General features: G+C 45.0%; 1 protein-coding gene across 2 annotated transcripts in view; it reads left to right on the top strand.

The window, feature by feature from the left end:
• Positions 1 to 220: 220 nt before the first annotated feature.
• The window catches only part of LOC139551720 (zinc finger FYVE domain-containing protein 16-like), a 46,413-nt gene continuing 32,229 nt past the window's right edge, over positions 221 to 14,404 (top strand). For both annotated transcript variants that reach the window (XM_071362995.1, XM_071362994.1), the window contains exons 1-3: positions 221 to 385; positions 8,455 to 8,569; positions 8,810 to 10,941. In XM_071362995.1, coding sequence (XP_071219096.1) covers positions 8,500 to 8,569; positions 8,810 to 10,941 — 2,202 coding nt within the window. In that variant the 5' untranslated portion in view covers positions 221 to 385; positions 8,455 to 8,499. The remainder of the gene's footprint in view (positions 386 to 8,454; positions 8,570 to 8,809; positions 10,942 to 14,404) is intronic.

The following is a 14,404-nucleotide window of genomic DNA, read 5'->3' as shown; positions in this document are numbered from 1 at the left end:
ATATGTGCACAACATTTGAGACAAATAAGCTTTTTGTGTTTATGGAACATTTCTGGGATATTTTATTTCAGCTCATGAAATCAACACTTTACATGTTGCGTTTATGTTTTTGCTGAGTGTATATTGATCAAATAAGCTATTACATTTTTTGTTGACCAAATTCAACACTCTCTCATTGACCTCCATGCAAAAACTCTTCACTTCGTGGGCAGATTTTGGGCGGAGTAAAACCTCTCGCCTAGCCTCTTCCTCTCTGGCTTTAACAACTTCAGTGGAATAACGAAAGGACAAAGAGGATACGATCTAGATTCTAGACAAACCTTCTTTATAACCAGAAGAATCGTTAAACAGTTGGAAGGGCGAAGCCAGAATTATGAATCTTCCGGTAATGACAAAGACAATTGTTTGTTGACCTGTGAATAATCATTGGCTAGCTATGTAGCAAGCTAACTAATGTAGCAAGCTAACTTAGCTAGCTATTAGCTAAAATAATGTCATCTGGCTGCTCTCCACGTTTTATGATATTCACGGATGATGCAGGATGTGATGACTTGATAGTACTTCTCGAGAACCCAAGGCGGTATATCCATCGTACAGCCGGTCCCATTACCGTTTAGTATTGAATGGGCTAACTTGATAACAGACAAGCTGTTGGTGTATCTGGTGATATGTGTCAGCTAATAATGGTAATGTCAGCAGCCAGGAAGTCGTCGAACTGTCTATGCTTGCTAGCTAATTTGTGACGATTAGCCTCCTGTAACTAGTGGTTAGGACTAGCTAGCTAACGTTAGCTCGTTAACACGTTCGTTCGTTAATGTTAGTTAGCTAACGTTAGCCAACGTTAATTAGCTACTAGCTAGACAGCGAGCTAGCTAGCTAGTAAACAACTGGAAGTTGAATCATTTGAGTAACTTTCATGAAGAAAAAAACATGTTTTAGGCTTAGTTAAAGATAAACACGTAAATTCTGGTCTTTATTTTGAAGGTTCGTTGCAAAAGTGATACATTTTGGTATTTTAGTAGTAAATCGAACTCTTTTTGGCCCTAGCGGTTCAACTCTTAACATTGACTCTAACAAGGGAGGGGTTCGATTGTTGGTGCGTTCAAGAAAACTGGGAACTCGGGAAAGAAAACGATGTAAAACAATGACGTCGGGGATCTTCAGGTCGGAAAGTCTGATCTTTTAGAAAGAGTCAGAGTTTCCGATTTGGAATTCGGAGTCGGATGACCGTAAAAAAAGAATTATTCTCAATTCGTGATCGTTTTCCCCCCCGAGTTCCCAGTTGTCTTGAACGCATCATCTGGAATCTCGTTTCGGTCTTTGAGTGTCAGAAAGATACTTAACATAACACTATCTGAGGCGTTAAATAAGCTTGTTGACCAACGCCGATTGGGTCTTTGCGTGTAAAAAAAGTTACGTCAAATAACACTTTGACACGTCAAATAACAGACAAGCTGTTGGTGTATCTGGTGATGTGCCAGCTAATAATGGTAATGTCAGCAGCCAGGAAGTCGTCGAACTGTCTATGTTCGCCTATTGAAATTGAACTTCAGTTCATTAAAATAAATAGATAGCCAACTACTTAACCCTGTTGCCCAAAGCTAACGTTATAAGCAGCCAGTTAGTGAAGCTAGCCACAATAAGGATTAGGCACAATAGTGGAATTTGCTGTTTGCCTTCAAAATAAAAGTACCCATTTGAAAGTGATGCTGAAGGTTACAATTGGTGTAATCATGCCATATTTAGACTAGATCATGTTTAACAAGGTTGTAATGTGAAGCAATGAAATGGGGTATCAGTCCACTTGGTGACACCCACAGAACACAACTGTGAAGAGTTTACGCCAATATTAGCTTTGTAGTTCTTATCGCGGGACTGTGAAATCACCTCCCCAGTCAGCCTATTGTGTGTATTGACATTCATTTTGCACTGTACATCTTTACCGCAAGATTGGGGATCAATGAAATTGGGTATCAGTCTACTCAATACCCAATATAGTTTTTCCCAACGTCCCCCTCAGAGTTATCAGACTCCAAAACACACACGCAGTATTGTTTTTCCTCACGAATAGTGTTCAATACACATAAGTTGACAATAAATGTGGCTCAATTCAGTTGTTTCAGAGTCCCGCAATAAGAGCTACGACGCTAATGTTCTCTGGGTGTCATTGAGTAGACTGATACCCCATGTCATTGATCCACAATCCATAGGTAGGGCTGTACAGTGAAATAAGTATGTCCCCAATGCAATTCTAAAGTCTAATACATCCAGTGTGATTTCAACAGATTTTTGTCAAATTGACAAATTATTGTCTTTTGTTGATTTTTATATAACATTCCAACCTCGTTTAGCATGATCTATTCAATTATGGTATAATTCTACTATTTGTATACATTTGCATCACTGTTAATGACACCTTTATTTTGAAGGCTAACCGCAAAGTCCACTATTATGCTAATCCTTTCTTTACGCGAGACAACTTTACCAGCATCATAGCATACGTATGGATGAATCGTTTTGACATATGAAATATGAGTGATAGTCTAATCATTGTGTAATAACTACGTAAAAATGTTTAATACGCGTTAAATTATTATGTGACGTACAGTCATATTCAGGTCCTGATTGGTCAGCAAGCTTATTTGTCATGTCAAATAATGTTATTTGAGTGTATCTTTTTTGACATGCGAAGACCCAAACGGCGTTCCATAGTTGGCCAATGACGACGTGAAAATAACACTATCTGACGCGTTAAATAAGCTTGTTGACCAATGAAGACCTGAATATGACTGTACGTCACATAATAATTTTATTACGTAGTTATTACACATTGATTACACTTTATTTCATGTCACAGAGACTAACGATACCTATGCTTCAAATCAAACTTTATTTGTCACATGCGCCGAATACAACAGGTGTAAACCTTACCCTGAAATGCTTACTTACAAACCCTTAACCAACAATGCAGTTCAAGAAATAGAGTTAAGAAAATATTTAGAAAATAAAGTCAAACATAAAAGAAACACAATAAAATAACAATAACTAGGCTATATACACGGGGTACAGGTACCGAGTCAATGTTCGGGGGTACAGGTTAGTCAAGGTAATTTGTACATGTAGGTATGTGTGAAGTGACTATGCATAGATCATAGACAGTGCATGGCTGCAGTGAAAAAACAAATGGGGGGGTGGTGGTGTCAATGTAAATAGTCCGGTTGGCCATTTCATTATTTGTTCAGCAGTCTTATGACTTGGGGGTAGAAGCTGTTAAAGAGCCTTTTGGTCCGCATGCCGTGCGGTAGCAGAGAGAACAGTCTATGACTTGGGGGACTGGAGTCTTTGACATATTTTGGGGCCTTCCTCTGACACCGCCTAGTATATAAGTCCTGGATGGCAGGAAGCTTGGCCCCAGTGATGTACTGGGTCATTCGCACTACCCTCTGTAGTGCCTTACGGTCAGATGCCGAGCAGTTGCCATACCAGACGGTGATGCAAAGGGTCAGGAGGCTCTCGATGGTGCAGCTGTAGAACTTTTTGAGGATCTGGGGACCCATGCCAAATCTTTTCAGTCTCCTGAGGTGGAAAAGGTTTTGTTGTGCCCTCTTCACAACTTTCTTGTTGTGTTTGGACCATGATAGTTCATTGGTGATGTGGACACCAAGGAACTTGAAGCTCTCTACTCGCTCCACTACAGCCCTGGTTCACTGTTCGGCCCGCCTTTTCCTGTAGTCCACAATCAGCTCCTTTGTCTTGCTCACATTGAGAGAGAGGTTGTTGTTGTTATGGCACTACACTGCGAGGTCTCTGACCTCCCTATAGGCTGTCTTTTTCGGTGATCAGGCCTACAATTGTTGTGTCGTCAGCAAACTTAATGATGTTGTTGGATTCGTGTTTGGTCACGCAGTCGTGGGTGAACAGGGAATACAGGGGGGGACTGAGCACGCACCCCTGAGGAGCCCCTGTGTTGAGGATCAGCGTGGCAGATGTGTTGTTGCCTACCCTTACCACCTGGGGGCGGTCCGTCAGGAAGTCCAGGATCCAGTTGCAGAGGGAGGTGTTTAGACCCAGGGTTCTTAGCCTAGTGATGAGCTTTGTGGGCACTATGGTGTTGAACGCTGAGCTGTAGTTAATGAACAGCATTCTGTTGGGGCGGTATGCGAATTGTAGTGGGTCTAGGGTTTCTGGGATAATGATGTTGATGCGCGCCCTGACCAGCCTTTCAAAACACTTCATGGCTACCCACGTGAGTGGTATGGGGCGGTAATCATTTAGGCAGGTTACTTTGGCTTCCTTGGGCACAGGGACTATGATGGTCTGCTTGAAACATGTAGTTATTACAGACTTGGTCAGGGAGAAGTTGAAAATGTCAGTGAAGACACTTGCCAGTTGGTCCGCTCGCATCGCTACGGAGAGCGTGATCACACAGTCGCCTGGAACAGCTGTTGCTCTCATGCATGCATGCATTTAGCTCGTCTGGTAGGCTCGCGTCACTGGGCAGCTCGCTGCTAGGTTTCCCGTGATAGTTTGCAAGCCTTGCCACATCCGACGTGCATCAGAGCCGGTGTAGTAGGATTCAATCTTAATCCTGTATGGATGCTTTGCCTGTTTGATGGTTTGTCTGAGGGCATAGCGGGATTTATTATAAGCGTCCGGATTAGTGTCCCACTCCTTGAAAGCGACAGTTCTAGCCTTTAGCTCGATGCGGATGTTGCCTGTAATCCATGGCTTCTGGTTGGGCTATGTACGTACGGTCACTGTGGGGACGACATCGTCGATGCACTTATTGATGAATCTGGTGATTGAGGTGGTATACTCCTCAATGCCATTGGATGAATCCCTGAACATATTCCAGTCTGTGCTAGCAAAAGTCCTGTAGCATCCGCGTCATCTGACCACTTCCGTATTGAGCGAGTCACTGGTACTTCCTGCTTTAGTTTTTACTTGTCAGCAGGAATTGGGAGGATAGAATTATGATCAGATATGCCAAATGGGGTGCGAGGGAGAGCTTTACTCCAGTATAAGGAGTAAAGGTGGTCTAGATTTTAATTTTTTACATTTATTTATTTATTCTCTCCCTCTGGTGGCATGTTTATAGGATTTGTTTGCCTGCATTTAAGTCCCCGGCCACTAGGAGCGCCACTTCTGGATGAGCATATTCTTGTTTGTTTACAGCTCGTTGAGTGGGGTCTTAGTGCCAGCATCGGTTTGTGGTGGTAAATAGATGACTACGAATAATCTAGATGAGAACTCTCTTGGTAGATAGTGTGATCTACAGCTTATCATGAGGTACTCTACCTCAGGCGAGCAATACCTCAAGACTTCTTTAATATCAGACATTGTGCACCAGCTGTTATTGACAAATAGGCACACACCCCTGCCCCTCGTCTTAACGGACGTAGCTTCTCTGGCCTACCGATGCACAGTAAACCCAGCCAGCTCTATATTATCCATGTCGTTGTTCAGCCATGACTCTGCGAAACATAATATATTTGTTTTTAATGTCCCGTTGGTAGGATAGTCTTAATCGTAGATCATCCATTTTATTTTCCATGGATTGCACGTTGGCCAATAGAATGGATGGTAGTGGAAGTTTACTCACTCACTTACGAATTCTCAGTAGGCAGCCCGACCTCCGACCCCTTTTATCTCTGTCTTTTCTTCAAGTAAATGTCGGGGATTTTGGGTTGTTCTCGAGAAAGCAGTATATCCTTCGCGTTGAACTCGTTCAAGAAAAAATCTTTGTCCAGTTCGAGGTGAGTAATCGCTGTTCTGATGTCCAAAAGCTCTTTTCGGTCATAAGAGACGGTAGCAGCAACCTTATGTACAAAACAAGTTACAAACAACGTGAAAAAACTAACAAAATAGCAGAGTTGGTTAGGAGCCTGTAAAACGGCAGCCATCCCCTCCGGTGGGGGGGGGTGACAAGGTCAAATCATGACAACCGTGATCTTCAGGTTGGAAAGTCGGAGCTTTAGAAAGAGGCCCGAGTTCCTAACTTGGAATTCTGAGTTGGATGATATTTCAAAACTATTTTTCCCAGTCGGAGCTAGTTTTCTTTTTTCAAGAGTGCACAGTTGTCTTGAAGTCGGAGATTTCCGAGTTTCCAGGTGTTTTGAACATGGAATTGGGCACATTCAAAGTTTTGTGCTTTTACGTAAAGACAAAAAACATGTCGGCTTTGAGGATTATAGCTAGCTATATCATCGTAACAAGAAATAGATGACTTTGGTGGTCATGTCAACTTGTTGTATTATTTCTCAGCTGCTATGATTGGTTGCGAAGTCCGCGAAAACAGTTGGCTTGTAGCTCAATGGTTGTGAATTCTAATCCCACATGTGGCAGATCTGCAGCACCCTTCAAAAGTTTAGACACACCTACTCATTCCAGGGTTTTTCATTATTTTTGTAGAATAATAGTGAAGACATCAAAACTATGAAATAACAATTAAGTAATAATGTTGTAAACAAATCAAAATATATTTGAGATTCTTCAAAGTAGCCACCCTTTGCCTTGATGATAGCTTTCAACACTCTTGGCATTCTCTCATGAGGTAGTCACCTGGAATGCATTTCATATAACAGGTGTGCTTTGTTAAAAGTTAATTTGTGGAATTTATTTTATATTCCCTATTATGGCAAGAACAGCTCAAACAAGCAAAAAGAAACGACAGTCCATCATTACTTTAAGACATGAAGGTCAGTCAATCTGGAAAATGTCAAGAACTTTGAACGTTTCTTCAAGTGCAGTCACAAAAACCATCAAGCGCTATGATGAAACTGGCTCAGACACATCTCAACATCAACTGTTCAGAGGAGACTGCGTGAATCAGGCGTTCATGGTCGATTGCTGCAAATAAACCACTACTAAAGGACACCAATAAGAAGAAGAGACTCACTTGGGCCAAGAAACACGAGCAATTGACATTAGACCGGTGAAAATCAGTCCTTTGGTCTGATGAGTACAAATTTGAGATTTTTGGTTCCAACCGCCGTGTCTTTGTGAGACGCAGAGTAGGTGAACGGATGTGTGGTTCCCACCGTGAAGCATGGAGGAGGAGGTGAGATGGTCAACAGGTCAATGACCCAAACACACTCCAGGCTGTGTAAGGGCTATTTGACCAAGAAGGAGAGTGATGGACTGCTGCATCAGGTGACCTGGTCTCCACAGTCACCCGACTTCAACCCAATTGAGATGGTTTGGGATGAGTTGGACTGCAGAATGAAGGAAAAGCAGCCAACAAGTGCTCAGCGTATGTGGGAACTCCTTCAAGACTGTTGGAAAAGCATTCCAGGTGAAGCTGGTTGAGGGAATGCCAAGAGTGTGGAAAGCTGTCATCAAGGCAAAGGGTGGCTACTTTGAAGAATTTGAAATATTAAATATTTTGATTTAACACTTTTTTTGGTTACCACATTTTTACATATGTGTTATTTCATAGTTTTGATGTCTTCACTATTATTTTACAATGTAGGAAATAGTCAAAATAAAATAACCCTTGAATGAGGAGGTTTGCCAAACATTTGACTGGTAACTATATTTTTTCCCAAATCCTTTTATTTAGAATATTTAATCTGTTGCCACACACTTCTAATTCTAAAAAGTGAAAGCATACCTGTGAGAGGGGTCGCTCTGCTAGTAGTAGTTTTTCACAATTATGTGGTACATTTTCACAACTCTTAGTACAAAACTCCAAACAGGTCACACTTGTAACGCAGTCAGTCTTTCATTCAAAACCTGTCATTGTGTATTCATTTGGATTGTAAAACATCTCTCACCACACAACCATCGATTCAAAATATACGTTTATTGTGAACCCATCCCCTAACCTTAACCCTTTAGCCTAACTCCTAACCCTAAACGCTAGCCTAACTAGTAAAATTTGTCACGATCAGCATAAACTAGGCCCGTAGCTAGACGACCAGATTGATTTTATTGTATTATTCGCCCAGCTGCTAATACTGGCTCCTGGCAAGCTAGCTACCTAGCTGGGCCTGGTGTGGAGTCTTTAACCAATGCAAGGTGAGTTCAGGTCAGACAGGTGGAGTCTCACAATATAAATTGGGATGCCAGTTGACATGTCATAATAAAGTCCTTACACTGAATCTGGAGAAATTCTCTCTTGTAGATCTTTTGATTAGATTTCCCCACAGACATTGAGAGCAGGGGTCAGAGTCTGAAGTGCACAATCACGCATAGCTGGAGAAAGTTTGAGGTGCCCTGCTGACTGTTTGGTCAGCAATTGATATGTTATTCATTCTTCAACTTGTGTGGGGCCCAGGGTACTCCCCAATAGAGCCCTACGAGAGCAGTGTGGGGTTCATAGCCAAGAACTACAGCATTTTTAACACTGATGTGGGAACTGAAATGTCGATCAAAATGCATTCATCCTGTCCACATAGGACCAATCGATAAAGATAACGGACGATAATACTTCCTCTTGTTTCTCTTCTCCAGGAGGTGAAGGCGTGAGTGGAGCCGGTCTCCCACGGACAGCCCAGCATGGACAGCTTCTTTAAGGCTGCTGTGTGCGACCTGGACAAGCTGCTGGATGATTTTGAGCTCAATACAGGTTAGACACGGGTTACTACTGTCTGAAAAAATGTATTCGGGTAGCATGTTTTTCATTTCTGTATGTTGAGGGAAGGTCGGAGGGGTGTAGTGTTAAGTGAAAATAAATATATATATATATATATATATTTTTTTTTTAAATGAAACGTGGTGTAATTTAGTTGACAACTTGTCGCTCACTTGTTCTGCTGAGATATTAACAACAGAACTGATTAACGGATACTTTTCCCTTCCCCACAAGATGAGCATGAGTGCAGATCAGTCTCCCTGTCGCCTCCCTCATATCCCGGCCACTCTCTGGGCGCCCAGGGTTTCCTTCCGGAACCCTCCAAAGTTCCAGTTCCGCACTCTCTCCCTGACCTCAACTCCCTGCACTACGGCTCTGCTTCCAGCTCCCCCGACCATCCTAGCCCCAGTCCTGTGGAGCGCGAGACCAAGGCCCGGCCCCTCACTGGGGTGGACCTGCTCTCCTCTGTAGACGGCCGGGGGTCAGCTAAGAGCTCTGCACCGCCCTGCCCAGACCGGGCCCTGAAGCCTGTGTGTGATCTGGTCAGTGACACAGGCTCAGCCCACCTCCTCCGGGCCAACAGCCACAACGCCTTCAGTAAGCTGGATGTGGCAGAGAGCCGGCTGGAGGAGGAGCTGCTGGTGGACTTCACCAGCCCCGTGGTGGCTTTGCCTAGGGAAGCCTCAGCAGGCCTGGGTCTGGGTCCCGGACACGGGAGTACTGAGGGGAGGGAGGCTCTTGGCGGGGGAGGGGAGGTGCTGCTGGGGCTGGACTCTGGTGGTTATGCTGCCTCTCTCAGTCTGCTCGATGTGATTTTGCCTGCTGCTGTGGAGAGAGACTGTGAGCCCACGAATCCCCCCTCGCTGAGAAACTCTGAGTCTGGAGAGACGGAGGGAGAGGAGGCAGGCATAGAGGTGGCACTAATCAACTGTCAACTGGAGAACTCACCTGACCACCAGGACCAGCCTGTAGTCCTGCCTGTTGCCATGGACACCAAGACAGAGGACACTCCCACGTGTGATATCGCCACAGATGTCAGGGATGAGGGCGAGGGGTCTTTGGAGCGCTCTGAGCTGGCTGAAGCAGAGAGTTCTGTGAGCTGCACTGGACAGGAACCTAACTCTGAGGACTGCAGTGACTGTGTGTCTGAGAGCCCCTCAGCCCTGTCCTGCCTGCCCATGGCCGTGTCCATGTGCAGGGCCCTGGTGGCCTCCAAGAACCCTGAGGAGGCCATGGGAGGAGGGTTAGAGGTGGCTGAGGCTGTCCCAACTGAGACCTTAGAGGCAGAGTCCCTGTCTGCCTCTGAGGTGCAGGAGGAAGTCAGTCTCCCAGAGAACCCTGGGACTGTGGAGGACTGTACCAGCCCTGATTCTGCCCCTGAGGACCTCTCTGTCCAGTCCCCTAATACAGAGATCCCAGAGATGACAACTATGCCTTTCCACCTGGCTGTCTCAGCTCCCCCTGTCTCCCAGGTCAGCTTCTCTCAAGTGGGGGTCCAGCCGGCCCCCATGTCTCCAGAGCGACCTGCGTCCCCTCCCTCAGAGCCCAGCCTAAGCCCGGTGGACCCCCCTGAGTTTGGCTTTGAGTACCTGCCGGAGAGTGACCAGGCTGGGCTGCTGGTGACGGATGAGGAGCTGGATGCTTTCCTCCGTGGGGAGGCTCAAGGTGAGGAGGACCAGGGAGTCCCTCACTGCGAGAGGCCCGGGGAGAACCTCCAGGACGAGGGCTTCTCCGAGCTCAATGGGGACCTGGAGGAGCGGCTGGTGGAGGAGGAGCTGCAGAGCTACAGCCGGAGCCGAGGGGAGGGGTTGGCCTACCCGGATAGCGACAGGACCTTGTCTGCATTTGCAGAGGGGAGTGTGAGCCTATCCCCCTCCATGCCCTCCCAGGACCCCAGTAGTCCCAGTAACCTCCCACCACCCTACTTTGGAGGGGCCCGACCCAAACAGCTGCACTGCCAAGCAACCAGGGCACCTCCAGCAGTAGGGGAGGACCAGGGGCCCAGTAGCCCCACAGACAGCACCGACGCTGGGGAGGAGGTGGACCAGAGCCCCTCTCCTCCCAGCCCCAATCTTGCTCAGGACCCCTCTAAACTGGGTGTGCCCTGCCCAGGGTACTCCCCAACAGAGCCCTACGAGAGCAGTGTGGGGTACAACGAGCTGTCGGAGCCCCCACCCTACCCTGGTGAGCCTGCTGAGGAGGGGTCTGGGTCCTCAGAGGGGAGGGAGGTGGAGGTGGAGGATGAGAATGGGCTGGGGTGCAAGCAACCCCCCTGGGTGCCAGATTCGGAGGCTCCCAACTGTATGAACTGCTGGCAGAAGTTCACGTTCACCAGGAGGAGGCACCACTGCCGGGCCTGTGGGAAGGTACGTAGCTAGATCGGTCCTTGAAGGGACTTTCTTTTACCCTCATTTCTAGGGTCATATTTTGCCCTATTGATAGCATTTTTGGTGTTTTGACTATATCTTTTTTTATATTAGGTGCAAGTAAATATAAATAACTTTTACCTTGCAACACATAATAAAGAGCTCTAACTAAACTTAAATGAGTGACAGTCACAAAGACCTTGAATATGAATGAAAACTGAAGAAATGCAATCATAAGTGGCAATAACTTGCCTGCGTAATTGCATGTTCTGGGGACATTACCTGACTGTTACCCACTCAAATCAAATCAAATCAAATTTTATTAGTCACATACACATGGTTAGCAGATGTTAATGCGAGTGTAGCGAAATGCTTGTGCTTCTAGTTCCGACAATGCAGTAATAACCAACAAGTAATCTAACCTAACAATTCCACAACTACTACCTTACACACACACACAAGTGTAAAGGGATAAAGAATATGTACATAAAGATATATGAATGAGTGGTGGTACAGAACGGCATGGCAGATGCAGTAGATGGTATAGAGTACGGTATATACATATGAGATGAGTACTGTAGGGTATGTAAACATAAAGTGGCATAGTTTAAAGTGGCTAGTGGTACATGTATTACATAAAGATGGCAAGATGCAGTAGATGATATAGAGTACAGTATATACATATGAGATGGGTAATGTAGGGTATGTAAACATTATATTAAGTGGCATTGTTTAAAGTGGCTAGTGGTACATTTTTACATAATTTCCATTCACTTAGTGAACTTCAATAAAGCAGCCTTGCTGTGGTTTGCAATGCAGCACATTTCTGTATTTACTTAATCAGAGGATTCAATTGTACATGTGGATTAAAATGTGGCGCTGTGACCTAGCTGTGTTTCGGCTCATCCCCCGACTCTCATTTGACTTCCACCGATCGTTCTCCTTGTAGAGAACACTCCTTGTGTTCATATCTCCCGTTTACAAAGCAACAGAGAGCCCCCGCTCACACACAGTACCAGCCAAAACTTTGGACACACCTGCTCATTCAAGGGTTTTTCTTCATTTTTTACTATTTTCTACATTGTAGAATAATAGCGAAGACGTCAAAACGATGAAATAACACAAATGTAATAATGTTGTAACCAAAAAAGTGTTAAACAAATATATTTTATAATATATATATATAATATATTTTATATTTGAGATTCTTCAAAGTAGCCAGCCTTTGCCTTGATGACAGCTTTGGACACTCTTGGCATTCTCTCAACCATTTTCCAACTGCCGTGTCTTGGTGAACGGATGATCTCCGCATGTGTGGTTCCCACCGTGAAGCATGGAGGAGGAGGTGTGATGGTGTGGGGGTGCTTTGCTGGTGACACTTGTCTGTGATTTATTTAGAATTCAAGGCACACTTAACCAGCATGGCTACCACAGCATTCTGCAGCGATATGCCATCCCATCTGGTTTACGCTTAGTGGGACTGTCATTTGTTTTTCAGCAGGACAATGACCCAACACACCTCCAGGCTGTGTTTGGGCTACTTGCCCAAGAAGGAGAGTGATGGAGTGCTGCATCAGATTACCTGGCCTCCACAATCACCCGACCTCAACCCAATTGAGATGGTTTGGGATGAGTTGGACTGCAGAGTGAAAGAAAAGCAGCCATCAAGTGCTGAGCATATGTGGGAACTCCTTCAAGACTGTTGGAAAAGCATTCCAGGAGAAGCTGGTTGAGAGAATGCCAAAAGTATGCAAAGCTGTCATCGAGTCAAAGGGTGGCTACTTTGAAGAATCTAAAATATATTTACATTTTTGGTTACTACATGATTCCATATGGGTTATTTCATAGTTTTGATGTCTTCTATTGTTCTACAATGTAGAAAATAGTAAAAATAAAGAAAAACCCTTGAATGAGTACGTGTCCAACCTTTTGACTGGTACTGTACGTCATACTTGATCACGTAGTATGGCATGATATAGCCTATATGCTATACCCTCCCCCGCTGCTATATATATAACAAGGGCTATGAGTCAGCGATTCAGGTTCCAGCTCCTCTATAGATCTCCAACTCTCTGAAGTATGAGCCCGGGGCTAAAGCCAGAGCTAAGACCTTAACAGCCCAGTGATTAAAGCAGCATTACACAAGAGTCTCAGGGGCTTTGACTCCATAGGCTTCTTACTGGAGCCCAACGGGATACAGAAGAGTAGTATAATGTACTTTACAACCTGCTTTGATTTCTGCACAATTAATTGCGGCACAATTTCCACTGTAATTTACTGCTTTTCTTTATGGGTCAGGCACTTAACATGGGATGAGTAACTTCATGTATAGTGCATTCGGGAAAGTATTCCCGACCCCTTGACTTTTTCCACATTTTGTTACGTTAGACTTAGTCTAAAATGGATTCAATAGTTTTTCCCCCTCATCAATCTACACACAATACCGCATAAGGACAAAGCAAAAACAGTAAAAAAAAATAAAAAAATACCTGAAATATCACATTTACGTAAGTATTCAGAGACCCTTTACTCAGTACTTTGTTGAAGCACCTTTGGCAGCGATTACAGTCTCGAGTCTTCTTGGGTATGACGCTACAAACTTATCACACCTGTATTTTGGGAGTTTCTCCCATTTGTTCTCTGCAGATCCTCTCCATCTCTCAGGTTGGATGAGAAGCGTCCCCGAAGAGCTATTTTTCAGGTCTTTCCAGAGATGTTCGATCGGATTTAATCCCGGGCTCTGGCTGGGCCACTCAAGGACATTTAAGGGAATTGTCCCGAGGCCACTCCTGAGTTGTCTTGGCTGTGTGCTTAGGGTCGGTGTCCTGAGGGGCGACGGTTTACCTTCCAAGTCTGAGGTCCTGAGCGCTCTGGAGCAGATTTTGCTCTCTTCATCTTTCCCTTGATCCTGACTAGTCTCCTAGTCCCTGCCACTGTGTGCCTTTTCTAGAGGAGTGGCTTCCTTCTGACCACTACCATAAATACCTGCCTGGTGGTGTGCTGCAGAGATTGTTGCCCTTTTGGAAGGTTCTCCCATCTCCACAGAGGAACTCTGGAGCTCTGTCAGTGACCATTGGGTTCTTGGTTACCTCCCTGACCAAGGCCCTTCTCTCCTGATTGCTCAGTTTTGCCAGGCGGTCAGGTATAGGAAGAGTCTTGTGGGTTCCAAACTTCTTCCATTTAAGAATGATGGAGGCCACTGTGTTCTTGGGGACCTTAAATGCTGCAGAAATGTTTTGGTACCCTTCCCCAGATTTGTGCCTCGAAACAATCCTGTCTCGGAGCTCTACGGACAATTCCTTCGACCTCATGGCTTGGTTTTTGCTCTAAAATGTACTGTCAACTCTGGGACCTTATATAGACAGGTATGTGCCTTTCCAAATCATGTCCAATCAATTGAATTTACCACAGGTGGACTCCAATCAAGTTGTAGAAACATTTCAAGGAGGGTCAATGAAAACAG

This window comes from Salvelinus alpinus, chromosome 24 (genome assembly GCF_045679555.1).
Source record: "Salvelinus alpinus chromosome 24, SLU_Salpinus.1, whole genome shotgun sequence".
NCBI lineage: Eukaryota > Metazoa > Chordata > Actinopteri > Salmoniformes > Salmonidae > Salvelinus > Salvelinus alpinus.
The sequence above is the reverse complement of the archived record's forward strand: the minus strand, read 5'-3'. Positions and strand labels throughout refer to the sequence as shown.